This window comes from Ovis canadensis, chromosome 21, assembly GCF_042477335.2.
Source record: "Ovis canadensis isolate MfBH-ARS-UI-01 breed Bighorn chromosome 21, ARS-UI_OviCan_v2, whole genome shotgun sequence".
Taxonomy (NCBI): domain Eukaryota; kingdom Metazoa; phylum Chordata; class Mammalia; order Artiodactyla; family Bovidae; genus Ovis; species Ovis canadensis.
In genome coordinates this window covers 64,239,191-64,262,325 of record NC_091265.1, presented here as the reverse complement: position 1 = coordinate 64,262,325, position 23,135 = coordinate 64,239,191, and the positions used below count along the sequence as shown (strand labels likewise).

The 23,135-nt window shown below is 54.2% G+C and overlaps 1 protein-coding gene across 6 annotated transcripts in view; it reads left to right on the top strand.

Annotated features, from left to right (window-relative positions):
* The window catches only part of SHANK2 (SH3 and multiple ankyrin repeat domains 2), a 554,755-nt gene that overhangs the window by 73,929 nt on the left and 457,691 nt on the right, over positions 1-23,135 (top strand). For 4 of the 6 annotated variants that reach the window (XM_069565267.1, XM_069565270.1, XM_069565265.1 and 1 more), the window contains one exon: positions 15,788-16,006. In XM_069565267.1, coding sequence (XP_069421368.1) covers positions 15,800-16,006 — 207 coding nt within the window. In that variant the 5' untranslated portion in view covers positions 15,788-15,799. Of the gene's footprint in view, positions 1-11,193; positions 11,395-15,787; positions 16,007-23,135 lie in introns of those variants that run through there. The other 2 variants (XM_069565269.1, XM_069565266.1) reach the window with 1 other exon arrangement.

The window sequence follows — 23,135 nt, the reverse complement described above, 5'->3', positions numbered from 1 at the left end:
ATAATTTATGTTCCACTGAGAGTGATCATCTGAATAATTAAGAACTGAATATGTTCACAGTGTACAGAACCTGGATGGGTTTTCATTAAAAATGTAAATTAACATAAATTTTAGCATTGAGCTCTTTTTTTTCAAAGGGTTGCAGACACAAGAGCTCCTAAAATTTCTAATCACCCACTCAGAGGCAAAATACATATTAAAATTAATGACCATGGTAATTTCAAATCACAGTACTTTAACCGGACGCATTTAAATTCAGATTTCTGAAACGTTAATGTCTTCGAATCCTTTTATGATCCTAAAATGAGTCTCAGCTCTGCCACTCAGATGTCGTGTGTTTTAGTTGTGAGATCTAGTTCCCTGCGTGCTTGTGCGAGCTCAGTTGTGTCTGACTCTTTGTGACCCCTGGACTGTAGCCGCCCAGGCTCCTCTGACCATGGGATTTCCCAGGCAAGAATACTGGAGTGGGTTGCCATTCCCTTCTCCAGGGGAATCCTCCTCACCCAGGGATCTCGTGTCTCCTGTACTGGCAGGCGGATTGACCGGGCTGCCCCCTGGGAAGCCTACGTCAATGTCTAGACTTATGTAGACACACGTCTCGGATGCACAGGGATTCTTTAATATCGTCAGCTGTTCCTCGGAGGCCCCCTGCCCTGTTGTGGCTGTCTCGTCCCTGTAGGGCGGGGATGGGAAAGGAAGTCAGGAGTCACGCCCAGCAGCACTGTGGGTGCTAAGCACTTCCCCTGCTCATATTGTCTGCAAGCTCAGATGTCCTGTCTGTCAGTCTGTCCATCTGTGCGGCACTGGAGGGTGTGGAAGAGCCGTCCTCCCGTGGAGGTCAGCAGAGGACAAAGGGAAAGTGGTTTCCCGCCAGGGGTCACTGAGATGCTCCATGACCTGGCCTGGGTCCTGAGAACTGAGAGGGTGGGTTGTTGGGTCAGCCAGAGGACAGTGTTGCAGGGGGTTGCTCATGACGAAGGGTCTCTGCTCCTGGGAAAAAGCTGGATGACATCCTAAGACATGCATTAGATTCTCCACCCTGGTCGGGCATGTGTACCTCCTGGGTGCACCTGAGGGTGCGTGATTCCAGCATCCCAGGACAGCCTCCTGTTCCCACATCTCAGTGAGGCTGGGAAACCCCAGGACGGGCTGAGTGTAGAGGTTCCAAGGAGGAGCTCTGTTGGCTGGCTGATCTCTCTGTGGGGTTCCACTAGGCTATGCTGAGGTGAGTTGCACCCAACTTCTGGGCTTGGTGTTTGGACCTCATTCTCCTGGCTGTAGGGGACATGGAAGGCCCTTGGGCTGTTGGACAGACGTGTCCACTTAGGGGGGCATCCCCAGAGAGTGTGCAGGACCAGCTCACACTGGGAGGGCGGCTTGGTGGCTTTAAACCCCTGGAGGGAAAGGTGTTTCTTTAAGATCCTTTCCTGGGAAAACAGAAGAAGAAAATGGAAACCATGGTTGCAAGTTCCCTCAGCCTGGGATGATAGGAATTAAACAAGACCCATCCTCAGCGTAAACACTGTCATTACAGGGGATCGCAGGACCGGGCTAGCCGCAGCCCCACCCAGGGTTCAGCCATGGCCGTCCCCCAGCAAGTGACCACAAAGCTTCCCGCAGGCAGGGACTTGGCGCCTGGACAGAGTACCTCCCCCCACCCCAGGCAGCGCCGGATGCCTGGTGCAGAAAGCTGTTGGGAGCCCCCACGCTGGATCTGAAAAACTGAACGCCTTTCTGTAACAGACTCAGCTGGGTTTTGAGATCTCAGGGACACGTCGTCCTCCCGGGATGTCTCACCTCCACAGCCTTGTCTGATGTGCCTGGTTCCCAGACTCACTGCCTTGACTGGTGCTGGTCACCCGTAGTTTGGCTTCCCCGGCTCAGACGGTAAAGAATCTGCCTGCAAAGCAGGAGACACAAGAGGCTCAAGTTCAGCCTCTGGGTCAGGGAGATCCCCTGGAGGAGGAAACGGCAGCCCACTCCAGTTTTCTTGGCTGGAGAATCCCGTGGACAGAGAAGCCTGTCGGGCTACAGTCCATGGGGTCGCACAGTGTCAGACATGATTGACTGAACTAACCCACAACCCATAGATTAGGAGGGGCCTCTGTTAGCCCTTCAAAAGCCAGAGCTTGCAGCGGAGCTGGGGCTGCCTTCCGCCAGCCTTCCGTCAGCCTTCCGCCAGCCTTCCGTCCAGGGTCTCTGCTGTGGTTTGTCCAGACCGAGTGGACAGCTGGGAGGTGGGCCAGGCTGGAGGCAGACTGTTCGAGTCTGTTTCATGCCAACACCGTCAGCCAAGCCAGACGCGGTTCACATACAAAGCGAAGGCTGGTTAATAGTGAAAGGGCACACACCGTGAACTGGATTCTAAGAGCTCGTGGGCCCATGGGGGTGCTTTGTCTGGGTGGGTGTCGCCTCCCAGGGGAGCCCCAGGGTGCGGCTGCACTTCCACGGGGTTCTAGCAGGGGGAAGCAAGGCAGGAGGTGCCCTGGCCGGGACCCCAGGCCCCTCACCCCCACTCACAGCCAGGTAGCCAGGGGGATCCACACCAGACACAGGAGCCTAGGGGCTGCAGGGCACCCAGTGTCTGGAGACCACCTGCTGTGCAGGCTGCAGAGGCGTGTTTGGATGTTGCCTTTTCTGTCTGATCCTGAATACTCTTCAGAACTGGAGGAACTAGATGGGACTAGAGACCTTTGTCCTGACTTTCAGACCTTGGCCCAAGAGAAACTGCCCAGGAGGCTGGCCTGAGGCAGAAATGGCCCAGGAGTCAGAGAGGACCTTGCTTATCTGAGCAGGACCAGGGAGGATCCCTCTGTGCTTTCAGCCCCAGGTCCTCTCAACCTAGGGTGCTTCGAAAAAGAGAATGTCACCCCGGAATATTATACATCTTTTAATATATACGGGTGAAAATTTTATGTTTTTGTCAGTAATATTTTCATAATATATTTGTTTATACTGGGCTTCCCCGACGTCTCACTGGTAAAGAAACTGCCTGGCAGTGCAGGAGACCCAGGTTCGACCCCTGAGTCAGGAAGATCCCCTGGAGAAGGAAATTGCAACCCACTCCAGCATTCTTGCCTGGAGAGTTTCAGGGACAGAGGAGCCTGGTAAGCTACAGTCCATGGGGTTGCAAAAGAGTCGGATACACGACTTAGCAATGAAAAAAATGATACTATTTGAATGGTGGTGGTGGTGGTTTATTTGCTAAGACATGTTCGACTTTTGTGACCCCATGGACTGTAGCCCACCAGGCTCCTCTGTCCCTGGAATTCTCCAGGCAAGAATACTGGAGTGGGTTGCTATTTCCTTCTCCACAGTGTTTGAATGTCTGTTAATATTTAATAATATGCATAAATAGCTTATGTAATGTATTTTATATAAACACGTTAGTATGTTTTACATAGTACATTTTAATAATATATGTTATGTGTATGTAGAATTCTGCCTTCTGTCCTTTGTCTTCCCTGATTAATAGGAGGGTGCTTGGTTCCCCAGGAAGGAGGTGATAAGACCATCACAGGCAGCTGTCATAGTCCTTAATTTTTTTTAAGTTTTTATTTTTAATTAGAAACATTATAAACATGAAAGTGTAGAAAAACACAGTAACAATTCGATTGTGGTTGTTGAGTCATTAAGTCCTGTCTGACTCTTAGGGAACCAGGCTCCTCTGTCCTCCGCAGTCCCTCGGAATTTCCTCCGATCCACGCCCTTTGAGTTGGTAATGCCATCTAACCATCTTATCCTCGGCTGCCCTCTTCTCCTTTTGCCTTCAGTCTTTCCCAGAATCAAGTCCTTTCTAATGAGTCGGCTCTGCATCAGGTGGCCAAAGTATTAGCGCCTCAGCTTCAGCGTCAGTCCTTCCAGTGAATATTCAGGGTTAATTTCCTTTAGGATTGACTGGATTGATCTCCTGACTGTCCAAGGGACTCTCAAGAGTCTTCTCCAACAGCACAATTCGAAAGCATCAATTCTTCAGAGCTCAGTTTTCTTTATGGTCCACCTTTCCCATCTGTTGATGACTACCGGGGAAATCGTAACTTTGTGTTGGCAAAGTGATGTCTCTGCTTTTTAATATGCTGTGTAGGTTTTTGGTCAGCTGAGTCTTGGCCCCCAAAGGTACCAGGCTGTAATCTCTGGACCCCACGAATGGGACCTTATAGTAAATCCCCTGCGTACCAATGAGTTTCTGTTCTGAGAGCATGTTTGTACGTCCAGTTTTCTTGTCCCAGCAGTTAGCCTGGATACCCAACTAAAACAATCGGTATATAGTCCTGTACTGTAATAGGTTTATAATACTCTTCACACAGATAATACATTAAAAAAATAAGGAAAATATTTTAAATCTTAACAGTACAGTACCTTGAAAAGTACAGCGGTAGAGTTCAACAGCTGGCACACACGGGCTGGCGTCGGGTGAGCAGGAAAGAAGAGTTACTGACTCAAGGAGGGAGAGGAGGTGGGAGATGGCAGAGCTGAAGGTTGGTCCGAACAGGAGACGGAGGGCGAGCTGCACTTTGATCACACCTGATGGACCGCACACCGCATCTTTGGATGTTTGCGCCCTGAAGGTCTGAATGGAGGGGACTTATTATTTTATGGCAGAGGGGGCTTTGTGGGTGTGATGAAGTTCAGGATCTTGGGGTGGGGAGGATGTTTTGGACGATGTGGGGTGGCGCTGACTGTAATCTCAGGGGTCCTCACTGGAGGAAGGCAGAGGGGGCTTGGCAGGTACAGGAGGGAGAAGGCAAAGTTACAGCAATGCAGAGGCTGTGTGTGGAGTAGGGGGCGCTCCAGAATCTGAGAAAGAGGAGACAGATTCTTCCCTGAACCTCTAGGACGAACCAGCGCTGACCACACCTTGGCATTAGCCCTCTGTGGCTCTCCTGGGACTTCTGCCTCTAGAACTGGGAGAGAATGCCTTTCTGTTGTTTTATCCCAATAGTCTGTGCTCCTTTGTTACAGCAGCACCAAAACCGCGTCTGTCGAGCATCCCAGATTCGAGTAAGAGATCTTGTGTTTTTCCTTCTAGACGTTTGTAGTCTTGCCTTTTCATGCTTCAGGCTTGAGCGTGTGTGGCGTTGGCGCGTGTGTGGGGAGGGGGGCTCCGTTTCTTACACTTTGCGTGTGAACAGCCCACGATGTCAGCATCGTGCATTTATCGGTTCTTTTCCTCCCAACCCTTGGACACACGTTGCATTCCCATGTTTGCGAGGCCTGTCCCGAGTTCTCTGCTCTTCCCATTGATCTGCGTCTGTCTCTGTAGCAAAGTTATCCTGATCTCGTATTGTAACGGTTCAGGAAGATTTGGCATCTCTTTGTTTCCAAAGTTAGTCCTGGTTTGTTTTTTTTTTTAAATTATTTTTTGACTGTGCTGCAAAGCATGTGGGATCTTTGTTCCCTGATGGGGACTGAACCTGCGCCCTCTGCATTGAAAAGGTGGACTCTTAACCACTGGAACACCAGGCAAGTCCCTGTCCTGGTGATTTTTGGTTCTTTCTCCTTTTCTGCAAACTTTACGACCAGAATAAGTTCTGTGAACAGTCCTGCCAGGGTTTCTGTTGGAAGTTGCCTCAAATCTGTGTTTTGTGGAGAACTACTATCTCTAAGATATTAAAGCCTAGCTTCCATGATTATGGTGGCTCTCTCTATTCATCTGGCCTTCCTATGAAGCCCGGTGTCTTTCTTTCTTATTTTGTTGTTTTGAATAATGTCCTATTAATTTTCTCCATAAAGGTCTAGTGTTGGTTGCTTTAGGTACTTTTTCTTATATGTCTTTGGCTATTGTTGGGACTCTGATAGAATTTTTAATGTCTTTAAATTATTTGTTGCAAATGTAGCAACTTATTTAACTTTGTGTATTCATTAATTTCTTATCTAGCACTTGCTTAGCATTTTCGCCAGTTTAAATAATTCATTTCCAAGTGCTCGTGGCTTTTCCATGCAGAGAAGCCGAGTATCTGAAAAACAGTTCTCCCCCCCCCCCCACCCTTTTAACCCTGAAACAGCGTATCCACGGGTCTCTTGGCTTGTGTGTTGGTTATACTGATGGCTGCTGCAGGGCTGGGGCAGACTCACCGTTCCAGTCAAGGAAATGCTCCTTCACTTTGATCTGGATGTCTGGGGCCTGACTGAGGGCTTCCCTCTCCTAGTCCCCTGACATCCGCCCTGTGGCTGTCAGGGTCCAGGCCTCTGGTCCCCCAGGACAGAAGGGCTATCGAACAACAGCTTGGGTTTGCGAGGCGCTGGGCGGGGCCGCCTCCCAGCAGAGGGGGTCGTGACCTGTTAGTCCTCCTGTCATGATGCCCCTTCTCTTCAGGGTGGATTGATTCTTGCTTCTGCAGAAGTGTTAGATGAGTGAGTCATGTGTTTTGTGATGAGGTTAGGGGCGGGGGGCACACTGCTTGGTCAGAATCTCTTCATTTATGCTGGAAGAAAACCAAAATGTGGGCCTATGATTAAAAAAAACAGGCCTTCTGTACACTGGAAAAGACCCTGATGCTGGAAAAGATCGAAGGCAAAAGGAGAAGCGGACAGAGGGTGAGACGGTTGGATGGCATCACGGAGTCAATGGACACGCGTTCGAGCTAACGCTGGGAGACGGTGGAGGACAGAGGAGCCTGGTGCGCTGCAGTCTGTGGGGTCGCAGAGTCGGACACGACTAACAACATTTACAGCAGAAACTCAGATGGGAGCCCCCTGCAGCCCAGACTGGAAGCCCAGCTGGCCCTCTCCAGGAGGCGGGGAGCCGGAAGCCGTGGGGACCCCGCTCCTGTAGTCCAAGGAGCACAGGCTCCTGAGGGAATTCTGCCTCGTGGAAGGGAAGTGGGTCCATCGTGTGAACTTTCCAAATCCCAGCCTTCCTGTTAACCCACCCGGAATGCCTCTTGATACCTCGCACGCCAGTAACCACACAGAACACGCCAGTAACCACACAGAACATGCCAGGAAGGCGCGTGATCCTCCTCCTTACGGTCAGTGATCCTCAACGGAGACATTTTAATTCAGCATCTGGCTCGTCAGCAGCTCTTTTTCGGATTTGGGGAGATCGATTTTGGCCCAAGGATATTGCGTAGCAGTAATACCCCTGGAGCCCTTATCCTCTGGGCAGAGGAGTGTTTCCAGTTCCCTGCCATACAGGTCTTTACCCAGTAAGCATCTGGGGCTGCTGTGCTCGGCAGGGAGCTGGGCTCTGCGGGTTGTGCCCTGGAGGCGTGTGATGCACCTGCTGCGGGAGGTGACATTTGTCCTCTCCAGGAACAGGTGATTCAGGGGTTAAGTGGTTTTGGGAAAATATTGCATCAGCCACTCTGAGAGACGACCCAGAAAGCAGTGCAGTAAATTCTGCAGGAAAGTGAATGGGCTTCCTGGTGGCCCAGACAGTAAAGAATCTGTCTGCAGTGCAGGAGACCTGGGTTTGATCCCTGGGTCTGGAAGGTCCCCTGGAGAAGGGAATGGCTAGCCACTCCAGTATTCTCGCGTGGAGGAGCCTGGCAGGCTACAGTCCATGGGGCCTCAAAGAGTCGGGCACGACAGAGCAGTCAGTACTTTGGCCCTCACAGTGATTGGTGCATGTTTGTTTAATCTAGCTACGTTTCCCAAACCCCTTCGGCCAGGGATGGACTGGGGTGTCTATGATGGCGTGGTTTTCGGAACACTAGCTGAGAATCATCAGAGGTTAACGGGGAGGTGTGGGCAGCGATGCCTCCCAGGAGAGAGGGAAGGGGAGTGAGTGTGTTCTGGTGAGCCAGGCGCGACGGAAGGACTTGGGGAGCTAGGCAGAGAGACTCAGGGCAGACGAGGATGCTAGCAGTTCACGGACGAGAGAGGAGAGCTATCCTGCTTGGAGCTCATCTGCAGAGGCAGGAAGGGACAGACATGGAGTTTATTCTAGACGGTGGTTTCAGAAGAAAGCCTGTCTCCATGGCGATTCTCCTCAGAAATGTGGTTCGGGCGTCTAGCTAAGAACGTCCGGAGGGCCTCACCCTGTACTCGTTCCCTGTGGTTGCCGAGGCAAAGGCCCAGAGCCTGGGGGCTGAGACAGCAGATGCTCCCTGTCTCCAGCCTGGAGGCTGGATTCCCAGACCCGGGTGTGGGCGGGGCTGGTCCTCCTGAGGCCTCCCTCCTGGGCGTGTGGCGGCCGAGTCCTCACAGGGTCGTCCCTCTGTGTGTGTGTGTGTGTGTGTGTGTGTCTCTGTGTGTGTGCGCGTGTGTGTGTCTGTGTCTCTGTGTGTGTGTCTGTGTGTCTCTGTGTGTGTGTGTGTCTGTGTGTGTGTGTCTCTGTGTGTGTGTGTCTCTGTGTGTGTGTCTCTGTGTGTGTGTCTCTGTGTGTGTGTGTGTCTGTGTCTCTGTGTGTGTCTCTGTGTGTGTCTCTGTGTGTGTGTGTGTCTCTGTGTGTGTGTCTCTGTGTGTCCCCTGACTTCCTTGTCTGATAAGGACGCCAGTCACATTGGACTCTTCATTGTTGTTGTTGAGTCACTGAGTCGTGTCTGACTCTCTGTGACCCCTGGACTGCAGCACACCAGGCTTCCCTGTCCTCCACTGTCTCCCGGAGTTTGCTCAAGTTCATGTCCGTTGAGTCGATGATGCCATCTGACCATCGCATCCTCTGCCGCCCCCTTCTCCTTTTGCCTTCCATCTTTCCCAGCGGGAGGGAATGGCAAACCCCTGCAGTGTTCTTGCCGTGAGAACCCCCGAGAACAGCGCAAAGAGGCGCGTCAGGCAGGGCCCACCCTAGTGACCTCATTTCACCATGCTCACCTCCTGAAAGTCCCCAACTCCAAACACAGCTGCCTTCGAGGGTGCTGGGGGTCAGGACCCCAACGTGTGAAGCTGGTGGTGGGAGGACGGGCTGATGCCGCGCTGCTGGCTGGGGTCTGCAGTCACACCTCCCCCGGCCTGCGGTGTGGTGGAGGACGCTGCCCCCACAGGTGGGGTGGCTGCCGCGTGGTGCCAGCTGGGCTGCAGTGCGGTCCCTCTGCTAGGAGCAGTTGAGGGAGCGACTTCCAGCAGGGGTCCTCGGAAGAGGTGGCGTGTGACCTGAATCCTGGTGTCTCCCCATCCTCGGGGGTGTGGTCTGATTCCTAGACCATGCTTCCTAGATTCCGACACAGTTACTGGGGGGCTGGTGCGGCAGAAGCTTCTAGGGCAGCCCCCACCCCCCAGTGCTGAGTGCCTCCCCATCCCTCCTCAGCGCAAGGGAAAGCGAGTGTGTGTGTGTGTGTGTGTGTGTGTGTGTGTGTCCTCAGTCATGTCCGACTCTGTGCGACCCCATGGACTGTAGCCCGCTGGGCTCCTCTGCCCGTGAGATTTCCCAGGCAAGAACACTGGAGTAGGCTGCCATTTCCTTCCCCAGGGGCATCTTCCCGACACAGGGACTGAACTTGCCTCTCCTGTGTCTCCTGCATTGGCAGGTGCCCTCTTTACCACTGAGCAACCTGGGCAGCCCAAAGGGAAAAGCACCGCAGATTTAAATGAGCAGCGAGACCCAGGCGTGCTTTTCTCTCACCTTCCCAGGCGCCTTCGACCTCCGTCTGGCCCACTGCTGCCCAAACCCCCCTGCCCTGCACCCCCACTCACTGTCAGCCTGTGTTAACTCACCCTCATCTGTTACTGACTTTCCAAGGGTGTGGCAGAACCTGGGCCCCTCCCGAATCTAGTTCTGACCTCCCGGTTCTGGTGGAGGCTGTTGCCAGTTCTTGACCATGATCTTGACCTGAGTTCTCATGTCTGCACAAAACCCCAGAGCAGCCCCTGGGTGAGCAGGGTCCCACTGCTTTGAGGACCAGCCAGTTTAGTATATTTGGATGTATAGAGTAAATGAATAGTCATAAAACCTTGCTTCCAGTATGTTAAATATATCAGGGGTCTGTTTGAGACTCCACTTGAATAAAAACATTTTTTTTTTTTTTTGCCAAAAAACCCCACATTTGTGTGTGTTTGTGTGTGTGTGTGTATCTGTTAACTGTGGCCCACCAGGCTCTTCTGTCCATGGGGTTCTCCAGGCAAGATTACTGGAGTGGGTAGCCATTCCCTTCTCCAGGGGATCTTCCTAAGCCAGGGATCGAACCTGGGTTTTCTGCATATCAGGCAGATTCTTTACCATCTGAGTCAGCAGGGAAGCCCCATATATGTACACACACATGTGAAATAAACCAGAGCTGATGGAACCTCTGCCTTTTTATAGGTTACCCTCACATATGTGATTCTTGCAGCTTTGACCTTGGTAAAGTTATTTTGTTTTTACTATGTGTCTTCTGTCTCAGGTCAGCTTTCATATTTTCTCTATGTCTGAGGAGGGAACCAGGAGGAAACCTTAGCTGCCTGTTCCTCACAGGTGTTAGGAGACTCAGGAGACAGTTTGAGATTTTATGTTTTCTTGGAACAATTGTGTGCTTTCTTGGAACATTTCGGCAGCAAAATGTGGAGTTTTTGTTAAAATTGCTTTTCCCACTGTTACTTTCTTTTGTGCTTATTAACAGGCGCCCAGCAGGGCCAGTGAAGCAAACACCTTCTGAGAAATGTTGAACTTTATCGACTTGTGTTTGTATAGCTTGGTATTTTCCCCGAGAGGTTAGTTACACTAGAAATGTCTGCCCACGGGTGGTGAGTAACCTTCCCTTCCGGGTCCTGCCACTGACTTTTCCTGGGGAGGCGGTTTCCAGACTGAGTTTTTGTCCTTAGTTTCCTATCGCGGAGCGTTCTCCACCCTGCCCCCCCTCCCACCCCCCCACAGGTTGGAGAAACCCTTCCATGCATCATGGCATTGCTCCAGGAGAGGCAGGACACCCACTTCTGTGTGAATTTCAGATTGTCAGTGTTGAGTACGCTGATGGCTTAGCACGTAAAGAATTCGCCTGCAGTGCATCAGACAGAGGAGACGTAGGTTCTATCCTGGGTCAGGAAGATCCCCCGGAGAAGGAAATGGCAACCCACTCCAGTGTACTTGGCTGAAACTCCCATGGACGGAGGAGCCTGGCGGGCTACAGTCCAGTGGTTTACAAAGAGTCGGACACGACTGAGCGCCTTGCACCCCATGTCCTGCCCAGTATTTAGGAAGTACTTAGGATAAAACGTATCCGTTGTTTATCCAAAATGCGAGAGTCCCTGGGTGCCCTCGGTGGCACCCGTGGCCCCAGCGCAGTTAATAATTAAGTGTTTCCCCAGGTGTTTGCTTTTCCCGTGGATCAGCTGATCGAGTTACGCAAGCTCCTTTTTAAGGTCAGGACCAGCCTGCTGGGGCTTTTGGCCTGAGCTCCCAGGACGTCCTGGGAGGGAGTGGGCGCGGGTCTGCCATTTCCCCTCAGACCCTTCCCGCGGGTTTCGGTGGCAGACACGTCCATGTGTGACCGTCACCCCTAAGCTGATGTGGCAGCAACGGTGGCTCCTTGTGGCCAGGTGAGGACTGCGGGTGGCGGGGGTCTGGGGGACACAGGGCACCTTCCCCTCGGTTGTCAGTTCTGTGTGACACAGACATCCTTAAACCACCCTACCCCCACCTTTGGTTTTCTGGAAGGAAGACCCTGGGGTCAGGTACACTTTACTGTTCAGACTGCGTGTCCACAACGGGTCACCGGCCTGGGGGCCGTGGCTGCAGAGTCACCTGGAGGCTGTGGCCAGCGTTTGCACGTTCCCAGTGTCTGCCTGTCATCTGACCTGTCTCAGAACCACCTCTGGACCTGGACCTGCGGGCTGTTCCCACACCCCGTGTGACAGCAGCTGTTGGTTAGTGTCTGGCTCTTTGTGACCCCCATGGACTGCAGCCCGCCAGGCTCCTCTGTCCGTGGAATTCTCCAGGCAAGGACACTGAGATGGGTTGCCATTTCCTTCCGCCAGAGTTTGCTCAGATTGGTATCCGTTGAGTCAGTGATGCTGTCTGACCATCTCATCATCTACCGCCCCTTCTCCTTTTGCGTCAGTCTCTCCCGGCATCAGAGTCTTGGGGCATCTAAAGATCACGCCCATCAGGGGGACTTCCCTGGTGGTCCAGGGGCTAATGTGATGCGCTCCCCATACAGATGGACCAAGGTTCCATCCTGGGTCAGAGAACTAGATCTCAAATGCTGCAACTAGGACCCGGTGCTGGCAGGTAAATATACAAAAATTAAGACAAGGTCGATATTGGGGCCTCACCTAGACCAACTGAATCAGACCTCCTGGCACCACTGTTTTTTAGAACAAGATCCCAGGTAGCTTCCTTGTGCAGCTGGGATGAAGAGACACTGCTCGAGAGGGTTGTGGTTCAGTCGACAGGTCGTGTCCGACTCTTCATGTCCCCATGGACTGCAGCACACCAGGCTTCCCTGTCCCTCACCATCTCTTGGAGTTGGCCAGGTTCCTGTCCATTGAATCAGTGATGCCGTCCAACCATCTCATCCTCTGCCGCCCGCTTCTGCTTCTGCCCTCAGTCTTTCCCAGCATCAGGGTGTTTTCCAGTGAGTCGGGTGGCCAAAGGATTGGAGCTTCAGCATCAGTCCTTCCAGTGAATATTCAGGATTGATTTCCTTTAGGATTGACCGGTTTGATCTCCTTGCTGTCCAAGGGACTCTCAAGAGTCTTTTCTAGCACCACAGTTCGAAAGCATCACTTCTTGGGCGCTCAGCCTTCTTTATGGTCCGACTCTCTAACCCACGGCAGTGAAAGTGCAGAGTGCTAACCACCAGACCACCAGGGAGTTGGCCTGTTCTAGAGGATATTAAAACCTGGAAACCTTGTTGGAAATGATTTTTTATATATATATATATATATGCAACTATATAATGCTACTGTCCTGGTGGCTCAGACGGTAAAGAATCTGCCTCCAACACAGGAGACCCAGGTTCGATCCTTGGGTTGGGAAGATCCCTGGAGAAGAAAATGGCAAGCCACTCCAGTATTCTTGCCTGGGAAATCCCATGGACAGAGGAGCCTGGTGGGCTACAGTCCATGGGGGTCAAAAAGATTCAGACACAGCTGAGCAATTAAAACAACACACACAATGATGTAATACATAATTTATATTTATATTATGTTATAATATGATAATTGTGTGTATATAATATCACAATATATTATAATTTCATGCAACTATTTCCATATTACAATTATAATTGTAACTGTGTTCTATATTATATAGTATATATGTGGCATATAATTATGCCAGGCACTAATCTTTTTCCCGTATAAATGGTGAATGGGCAAAGGCAGGAATGAACGTGTTGGTGGAAGTCACAGCCAGGCTGGCTGGGACCTTCCTAAGGTAGGACCTGGGGTGGCCAGACCCTGTCCTTGGCCTCAGACACCCCCCCCACCCCCCGCAGTCTGTGCTCTTGTACGGTTGGAAAAATATCTAGCTCAAATGACAGAGGTGTTTGTCAGTGAATTCAGGAGTCCCCCGGTGCTCTGAAGTTTTAGTGGAGGATGGGATGTACTTTGGAAAGTTTAGATGCTAAAGCATCCGCCTCCAATGCAGGAAGACCCGGGTTTGACCCTGGGTCAGAAAGATCCTCTGGAGAAGGGAATGGCAACCCACTCCAGTGTTCTTGCCTGGAGAATCCACGGACAGAGGAGCCTGTGGGCTACAGTCCGTGGAGTCACGAAGAGTCGGACATGACTGAGCAACTATTTTCACTTGGTAATTTTACTTTAAGAAAGGAAACCCTTCCTGGGTGATATGGGTAATGTGTTGTCTGAGATGTTTGACCAGAGACCCCTCATGGGAGGTGTGAAGGCAGAAGAATGGGGAGGAGGCCGGGTGGGGGGGTTGGGCAGATCGTTTCGCAGCTGCTCAGACTTGAGGCCCGCGGGCCAGGAAGAGAGCTCACAGGAGGTCTGACCGTGCGGAGTCGCTTGGTTCTGGGAGGACCTGGGGAGGAGGGCAGGCTGGCCAGGGAGTGGCTGCAGCTTGCTCCAGGCCCGGGTGCTGCATGGCTGACCTCAACCAGGCCAGATTTTCCTGGTGGTCAGGATGAGCCAGATATCGGGGTTTTGGTGTGAAGCCTCTGGGTAAGGACTCATTCAGCCCCTCTGCAGGTTGGACATAGCAGCGTTTTTGGACCCCATGTCCGAGGACAGCCCAGGTGCTCTTGGCGGTAGGGGAGCCCCCGACCACGACCCCCGACCCCAGTCATGGTCTTGTCTTTCCCTGGGGGTGTGTGTGTGGGGTGCATTTTCTGGGGTGGTGTCTGCACTTTGCTGGGTTCTGTGTGTCTAATCAGTGGCTGGGAATGTCCTGGGACCTGGTGGCCCAGCAGAGAAGCACTTCCATAGGTGTCCGCTGACCTTAAGTGAACTCTGGAGGTAAATGGTGGGCGTCAGCCTTCTCAGACTGGCCCTTGGCAGTGGCTGAGCTGTGTCCTGCCTGGGACTTTCCTGAGGCTTGTCAGCCCAAAATGAATGGCTTCTGGGGGCCACGCACCCCAGCCCATGGGGCAGTCGGCCAGGTGACCATCTTCCTCCCCTCCCTCCCTCTGGCTTTTCTCCCCTCTCCTCTACTGTGAAATATTCCAGCACAAAGAGACACACAGACAGTAGCATCGCAAGCATCTGTGTCCCACGTCTGGCTTTCTCTCTTCACCTGGAATGTTTCGAGGAGACCGAGGTTACAAGTGATGTCACAGGTCCTGTGACCCGCTTTCTGCCCCCCCGCCCCCCACTTGGGCGTTCCTGGGTGCCTCTGCCCCGTTACTCACGTCGTGCACGCTTCAGGCTCGACGGGCCTGCGTCTTCCCGGCCTTTGTGAACAAGGACGCTGTGTCTGAATGGCCCTTTCTCAGGGCTCTGTTCGGGGCCCCGCGTGGGTCGTTGGGGTCCACGCTGCCCCCAGCTGTGCTGTCCGTGGGAAGAAGAGGCCACACCTTGGTCAGGCAGACCCTGGATGACTAGGGTGGCGTGTGAGGGGATAGCCAGGACACCCTGTTTTGCAGGGAACAGCCTGGGACATCTTTCTTGTTCACGTGAACTTGACCTTTGATTTCCTTTTACAGAGTTCACACAGAAGTGCAATTGCTGGTTTGGCATGCAGCCCCCAGCCCAGGACCCCTGGTCATCTCAGGTTTTAGCCTGACCTTTCTGACCGCTGCCCACTGACTGGGGGGTGTCTCGTGGGCAGCCTGCCCCCCAGTTCTGTCCTGCTAACGCCTGTGGAACGAGGTGGCAGTTGGCCCCCTCACCTGGGTCCTTGCCGGGGGGGCTTTTATTGCACTTGATGGTGAGGAAGCTGCCCTCCCAGCCTCTGTGGGCTCTTGGAGACCCCCGGCCCTCCCCCATCAGCCTGCCCCCATCAGCCTTTGGGGTCCGCTGTGCTCCTGGGCCTGGAGATCATCTCATTTCTGAGCCTGGCCCTGCGTGCTGGGTCTATTTTTACACAGTACCTATCATTGCCGTGTTTGAAGCAGAGGGGGGTTATTATAGCAGGAGCTTGGTACCTTCTGACCCGAAGCCCGCATCTCTCTGCCTGCTGCTCTTCCTCCAAGAAAAACAAAGCGAGCTGTTCCTCTTACTCCCGAACGTGTCAGACCGCCCCACTGCCCCTTTGGTCCGTCCCTGTAAGCTGTGGCCGTGGCCGCAGTGAGTTCAAGCTCCTGTTAAGTGCGGGCTTTCCAAGCACCGGGGCAGGGCTCTTGGGGCCCCCACAGGTCCTGCCTGGCTCGGGCCCCGGGAGGGGGTGGGGGTGTGTGGGTGTGTGTGTGTGTTACCCACGCAGGCCGCCCAGCCTGCGATCTCTCCCCTGGACACCGGCTGCCACCACACCCCCGGCGTCCTCCTCGAGCCTCCTCTCATGCCTGTCTCCCTCCTCCCCCACTCTGTGCAGACACGTGCAGCCATGCCACGCAGCCCCACGTCCAGCGAGGACGAGATGGCCCAGAGCTGCTCAGACTCCACGGAGGAGTCGGAGTCGGACAGTTCCAAGGGGGAGACCATCTACGACACCATCCGGGCCACGGCCCAGAAGCCGGGTGGCGCCAGGGCGGAGGAGGGCCAGGCCCACACGCTGGTGCTGCGCATCGTCATCGAGGACCTGCAGCAGACGGTGAGCCCGCCCGCCCGCCGCCCGCCTTCCGGCCCTTAGCAGGCGCGACCTGGGCTCCAGGGGCCTCTGCTCGCTGCTCCTGCCCCTCCCCACTAGTGCCCCGCCCACCCCCTCCTGCTGGGCCCTCCTCCCCCTCCCTCCTCCCCCTCCCTCCTCCCCCTCCCTCCTCCCCCTCCCTCCTCCCCCTCCCTCCTCCCCCTCCCTCCTCCCTGCTATGTGCAGGGATGAAAGCCAAGCCTGTGAGCACAGAGACCAGCCTTGTAGAGGCAGCGAGCACAGTGGGTGCCCGCCCTGGGTGGGCCCTGCTGCCTCCCCTGGCACTGGCGCTCCCGCTTCCTGGGGTCTGCAGCTCTGCCCAGCGTGCCCTTCCCTGCCCTGCCTGCCAGCAGCCCCTGAGTCGTCCCTTGAGCCCCATGCTGCCGTATGCACACGAGGGAGACGTTCCCGCTATGGTGAATTTGCACGAGGTCCCAGTGGCCGCCGGGTGCAGGAGAGCGGTCTCCCTGGCCGTGGTGCTGTTCCGGGGGCCTTGGAGAACGCAGGAGGGGCTCCCTCTGGGGCGGACAGGACGCATGCTGAAGCTGGGTGGGTGGAGCCTGGCGGGGGCGGGGGGCTGCACCAGGCATGGTGGGGGGAACCCCTTGGGCTGGGCAGGGCTGAACCTGAGCCCCCTGCAGAGTCACGTCCAGGCTCTGGCTAACGGATGTGACGTCCGGGCCCGCGGGGGTGCTGGAACGGTTCGGTGACCCCAGGAGGGGCTCTCTGGAGGCTGGCAGGCGGCACACAGACCCACAGTCAGGCCAAGTGGGTGCCTCCCAGTGGGGCTTCTTGTCTCTTGGGATCAGCTGACCGGGGTCTCAGCCCGTGCTGGGTGGGCTTTCCTCTGGGGCATCTCCTTTCTCGTCATCTCTGCTCCTTAGGTCTCCGTGGGGCCCAAGAGGACCCCTCATGTTAGAGTTTAGAGAGGAGGTGGGAGAGGCGGGGCTGGGGCGGGTGTAGACTGGGCTGGGGTGGGTGTAGACGGCCTCTGGGAGGCTCCAGCCTGTGAGCTTGAAGGCCCTGCTGGGAAGGGGCCTGGCTGGGGTCAGAGGGACTGGGGAGGCCCGCGGCGCCACCTCCTGGCCGAAGGGTGCCCGTGTGGCTCTTGGGCTCCCACCCAAGGCCAGTCTCCTGCACCTCAGGTCTCCGGGAAACCCCGCTCCTGGGGAGGGGCACTACCTGGGCCGAGAGTGCTGTGCCCTGGGGTCATCTCAGGGTGAGCTCTCATGACCCCACTTTCCAGGGAGAGAACCAACCTGGCAGAAGGGCAGGCCCAGTGTTCATTCTTCCTTCCGTGTCATCTGACATCTCTTATGAAAGTTACGTGATTATTATAAAAGCTTCAGGTCATATGCATTGGAGAAGGCAATGGCAACCCACTCCAGTGTTCTTGCCTGGAGAATCCCAGGGACGGCGGAGCCTGGTGGGCTGCCGTCTATGGGGTCCCACAGAGTCGGACCCGACCGAAGCGACTTAGCAGCAGCAGCAGCAGCAGCAGCAGGTCATATGGAAAAGCACAGACGCCAGCTCCAGGAGTGGTTGTCACTGACGTTTCATGAACATTTCAGACGCGTCTCTCCAAAGGGTTGCAGGTAATGGGTGGCCTGGGTAAGCACAGACTCAAAGTACATATGCTGTTGATAAATCAGCCTCGTTAAGGTGACTTAATTTGAAAGTAAAGGGAGAAAAAGTCAATGAAGAAAAAGCTGAACTTTATTATTATTATTTTTTTGCCACAAGAGAGACTGTTTCCAAATGAATCTATCAAGTTAAAAGCAATGATTACAAAACACTGGGAGGCTGATCTCTTTATTGGTTTTCAGTTTTGATTACAGTTTTTTCCCTCCTGGTGGTTTTTTTTTTTTTTGGCTATAAGGAACTTAGTGTTCTCTCCCTGTACATTGGGGGTGGATTAAACTAATTGCTGTAATAAGCAGCCCTCCAAGCCTCAGGCATCCTGACATATAGATGTGGTATTTTTCAGTCCCCTGGGGATTGGCAGGGATGAGGAGGGGGTGGTTTGCATCCACGCAGCCATTCAGGGACTCAGGCTCCCTGGACTCTGGAGTCCTTCTTGGGCCTCTCAGAGGGAGGGAAAGAGGAAACTCCTGGACCACATCTCTCCTCCCACCTTCCCTTGTGTCCTCTGGAGGCTGCTCCTGACTGCACACACCTGACCCATGCTCTTGACCCATGCACTTGACCTGCAGCTGACCACATGCTTACGCACCTGACCCATGCATTTGACCCACGTACCTGGCCGCAGAGGAGGCTGCGGAACGTAGCTGAGCTCTGAGACTGGGAAGGAAGAGGTCAGTGTGTGGAGAACAAGCAGCTGTTTTGCACGTGCACACACACACACACTCACACACACACGTGTACACGTGAGGCCTCTCCTCCCCACCCACCGATTCTTGCCGGTGTGGAGCGCTCTGCCCGGGGTCGCCGCCCACCCCGCGTGACGCCTGCCTGCCTTCAGGCCCTGGGCTCTCAGTCCCTCTCCATGGTCAGGGCTCGTTGCCGGTGCACAGAGGCTTTCTCTTGCCACTGCTCTGCTTTCCGTCCCACCTCTTACGTGGTTGGAGCTGACCATCCAGGATTTTCTCAGGAGGAGGTCTTGGGGGCAGTGCCTCCCCTGTGACCGGTCTGCTGGTCTCACTGCTGGTGGTCGTGATGCTCTTTGAAGTCCATCGCCCGCAGGGGATGCAGTGGGTGAGGGTCCCGAGTGCCTCTGGCTGCATCCTCATCCGTGGAGCAGTGCACAGCCTCGTTGCCTGTGCGTTTTTGTGTCAAGAGTACTACTTAATTCACGCAGTTGACTCAGGATTAGCGCCAGGCTCAGGCCAGCAGCCTCTGACTCACACCTGGAGGGGCTCACCTGACTCATGATTTCTCCCTGAGGCTCATCACTGCCTTCCTGTCCATGGACACCAGACCCCGCTTCAGCTCTGTGCCTGGGGGCCATTTTAAACCTCAGGACCACCAACAAAAAGCACCAAAGTGCAAAACAGGGCCCTGAATAGACCCGGGTAAACACTTGTTTATAAGATCACAGCGGACCCAGAAGGGAGCTAGCTGGGTCTCTGCTCAGACCCGGCTGGGGACCGGTGTGGCTGCTGTGTGTGCGAGTGGTCACAGCGGTGCTGCTCGTACTGATCTGGGGTTACCAGGAAATTTTAGCAAGTAGCCAAATCCCCAAATACATAATCCGCAAAGAGTAAGAAGTGTGTATGTGAACATGTCAGCTTGTATGCGGTTTTCCTGTGGAAGCTTTGAGCTGTAGTCCCTGCCCCACGTCGCCCCAGACCTACAGGGATGTTGTTTGATATTCTGCTTGCCCTGAGCTTGTGCTAGACGTATCTTGTCCAGGACTTGATTTTTTTTTTTCTTTACTGGATTGACTTCAGTTACTAACCCAGGTGGCTCAGATGGTAAAGCATCTGTCTGCATTGCGGAGACCTGGGTTGGATCCCTGGGTGGGGAAGGTCCTTTGGAGGAGGGCATGGCAACCCACTCCAGTATTCTCGCCTGGAGAATTCCACGGACAGAGGAGCCTGGCGGGCTGCCGTCCCTGGGGTCACAAAGAGTTGGACACGACTGAGTTGACTAAGCACCAGGAAGTGTTTGGTGCTGGCCATTCTCTTTCCTGAAGGAGTCTGTTTCCCACATGTTTTCTTTTTCCCCTTTCCCTCTCTGGGAGCTCCTCTCTGTTTCAATGACACAGTTTCCCCTTTTTATTGAAATACAGTTGATTTACAATGTTGTGTTAATTTCAGGTGTATAGCAAAGTGATTCAGTTATACACATACGTGTATCAATATGTATAAACATCTATTCTCTTTCAGATTCTTTGCCCTTAAAGGTTATTACAAAATTGAGCATAGCTCCCTGTTCTGTGCCGGAGGTCCTTGTTGGTTATTTTATATGTGTGTATATGTTAGTCCCAAACTCTTAATTTATCCCTCTCCCATCTTTCCCCTTGGTAACCGTGAGTTTATTTTCTATGAGTTTATTTCTGTTTTGTGTCTTTTTTTAGATGCTACATGTTATCGTATGGTGTTCGTCTGACTTACTTAGGATGGTCATCTCTAGGTCTATCCATGTTGCTGCAGCTGGCCTTATTTCATCCTTTTTATGGCTGAGTAATATTCCATTGTGTGTGCCACGTCTTCTTTATGCATGTATCTGTCGATGGGCATTTAGGTCGTGTCCAGGTCCTGGCTGTTGTAAACGGTGCTGCCGTGCGCACTGAGATGCGTGTATCGTTTTGAATTATGACTTTCTCCAGATGCATGCCCAGGAGTGGGGTTGCTGGGTCACAGGGTTGTTCTGTGTTCAGTGTTTTCAGGCACCTCCATACTGTTCTCCATCGTGGGAACACGGGCGCTTGTAGCATCGGCGTTTCGTCCCCTGCCCTGTCATCTTTTCTCTCGTCGCTCTGATCGCCCTTCATTTCCCCTGTTTGTCCTTTCTGTACAGCATTTTCTGGCGCACCCGTCTGACTTCTGGTTGATCACGGCCGCGTGGCTTTGCCTGTTCGTTTTTGTAGCCCTGTGCTTGCTCTTTTTGGAAATTATTCTTCCGAGTTGTTGTTTGCAGAGTAGATTTCACGGCTGATTATGTTTTCCCTGGCACAAAGTACTGAGCTCTCTCCTCCACTCGGGTTGGCCCTTTTAGACACAGGCCCAGGGGGCAGGGAGTGTTGAGTCTTTTTAGAAGGTCCAGGCTCTCTTCTCTGAGGTTTCCTGGTGCAGGGAGCTGCCCCCTTCTTGTGGAGGGACACCCCCGATACTCCCACTCAGAAGCCCTGCCACGAGGGGTCTCTGCGGGGTAGTCAGCCTTTGCGCCCCAACCCTGGCTCAGTCAGAGGAAGGAAGAGAGAAGGACCTTGAGTTCACATCTGTCAAGATTTGAGTATAGTAGTGCGTAATGTCTGGATACTTCTGGCAATCCAGTGGCTAAAAATCTACACTTCCAATGCAGGGGGCGAGGATTTGATCCCCGATCAGGGAACTAAGATCCCACATGCCACAGGACGTGGCCAAAAAAAAAAAAAAACACCTCACAAAATAGCTGGATTTTTGTCCCTGATAGGGAACATCGGGGGATTCTCCCCTCAGAGGGTTCGGTTTCCCTGGAGCATCCAAGGGGGATGTTTCTGGCTGTAGGTCATGCCTGTTTTCAACTTTGGATGCTTTCATTGTTTGGGGTCACTGGGTCAGACCGACTTCACCCCTTCTCGGCCCCTGGGTGCAGCCCTGCTCATCCCTGCAGGGCGCTGGAGTAGGGACCTGGTGACCCCAACCCCCCGGCGTGGATGGATCCTCACGCTGCAGGCTTAACCCTCTGAGCCCCTAGATCCTGTTACTGTCTATCGACGCTGGAGGATTCAGAGACAGGGGAAGCACTTCCCTCAGATTTCAGACTCCAGACCCGAGACTGAACGGGAAGGCCACGGGCGGGGTGAGGACGGAGCCACTAGGTCACGTGCCCCTTCTCTGCCATTTCCCCAAGGTGGGCTGTCCGCGTTCCTGGGGCTGGTACTCAAGGTCTGCAAACCTGGGGTCCCTTGGCAGGTGTGCAGTGAGCCAAGTGGGCTGGGCTTGTCTGTGTCCTCCATGGCTTTCCTTGGTCAAAGCCCATCCGTCAGCACCATCACCCCAGGGAGGCCCTTCTCCTTGCAGTGGGGAGGACCGTCTGCTAGCCTGGCTGCTGAGAGGTTCTGCGGGCAGCCAGGTGCGCGTGGAGGATGTCAGGCCGGGCTGTCCCAGGCCTGGTGATGGGGCCAGGAGGTGTTCTGTCCTCAGGCCATGGGCTTTGGGGACCCATAGGCGGCTTCCTAGGTGGTGCTAGTGGTAAGGCATCTGCCTGCCAATATGGGGGACACAGGAGACTCAGGTTCGATCCCTGGGTCGGGAAGATCCCCTGGAGGAGGGAATGGCAGCCCACTCCAGTGTTCTTGCCTGGAGAATCCCATGGACAGAGGAGCCTGGTGGGCTAGAGTCCATATGGACAGAGGAGCCTGGCGGGCTTCAGTCCATGGGCTCACGAAGAGTCAGACTCGACTGAGCGACTGAACTGCCAGACCATCGGGAGTTACTGGTGGAGACACAGCTGCTCTGCAAAAGGAAGAGTCTTCCCCAAAGGAAGATCCTTTCAGGGTCTGGACTCCATTCCCAGGGGCATAACAGTTTCCAGAAACTTCTGAAGACCACCTCTCTTCTCTTTGCTTTGTCCTGAGACAGACAAAGGCCCTGGAGCCTGAGACTAGAAATCCCAAGGGTGTGAGCACTGGGGACAGAGCGGCCTTTGTTCCCTTGAGAAGGCCCTTGCCTTGGTGAGCCCTGGAATCCTGCCCGGAGGGCTCTCGACGCTGCCGAGCAGGTTCCTCAGCCCAGCACCCGCCCGCAGCTTCTCAGGAGCTCACGTGGTGGTGCCGCTTCTGCACTAGGTGGGGTCCCTCCCCAGGTGGGGTCTGGACCTACTTCTTGGCCCGAGTGACCCCTCTTTCTGCATCTCAGTGGGACTGGAGTGTTGAGCTTAGGGTGGAGAGTGCTGGTCATCCAGGAATACCCCCTCAGGTCGCTGCACGCTCTGGTGATCAGAATCCCGGGTGTGGGGGGTGCTCAGACCACGCAGGGTGCCATCGAGTGGGCTCCCGGGCGTGGCAGGCGGGCATTCCTGCTGTGTGCTGGAGCATCCCAAATGGACAGGGAGCTCACTGTGGGGTTGAGGGTTGGCATGTGTCCATTAATCTGGCCTTTTAAGCAGGAGGCATGTGCCAACATCAATAGAAACTGTAGCTCTTGTGTTCTGTTTGGGGCACAGAAAACAGACGTGGGGCCAGCGCTGGCACTGGGGCCCTCACAGTCCTGTCCAGCCTCCCTGAATGTCACGTCACATGGACGGCGCAGAACGCAGAGGGGACAGGGATGCGCTCTCTGGGTTCCCCTGGGTGTATGTGGCTTCAGCCCCCTCGCCCACCTCCACCCAAGAGTTGGCACCAAGTAGCTGCAGGGAGCTGCCAGCCCTCGTGTCGGTCCCCACAACCCGCCTGGGCAAGTTAACAGGGGTCCCTGGGCCTGGTCTG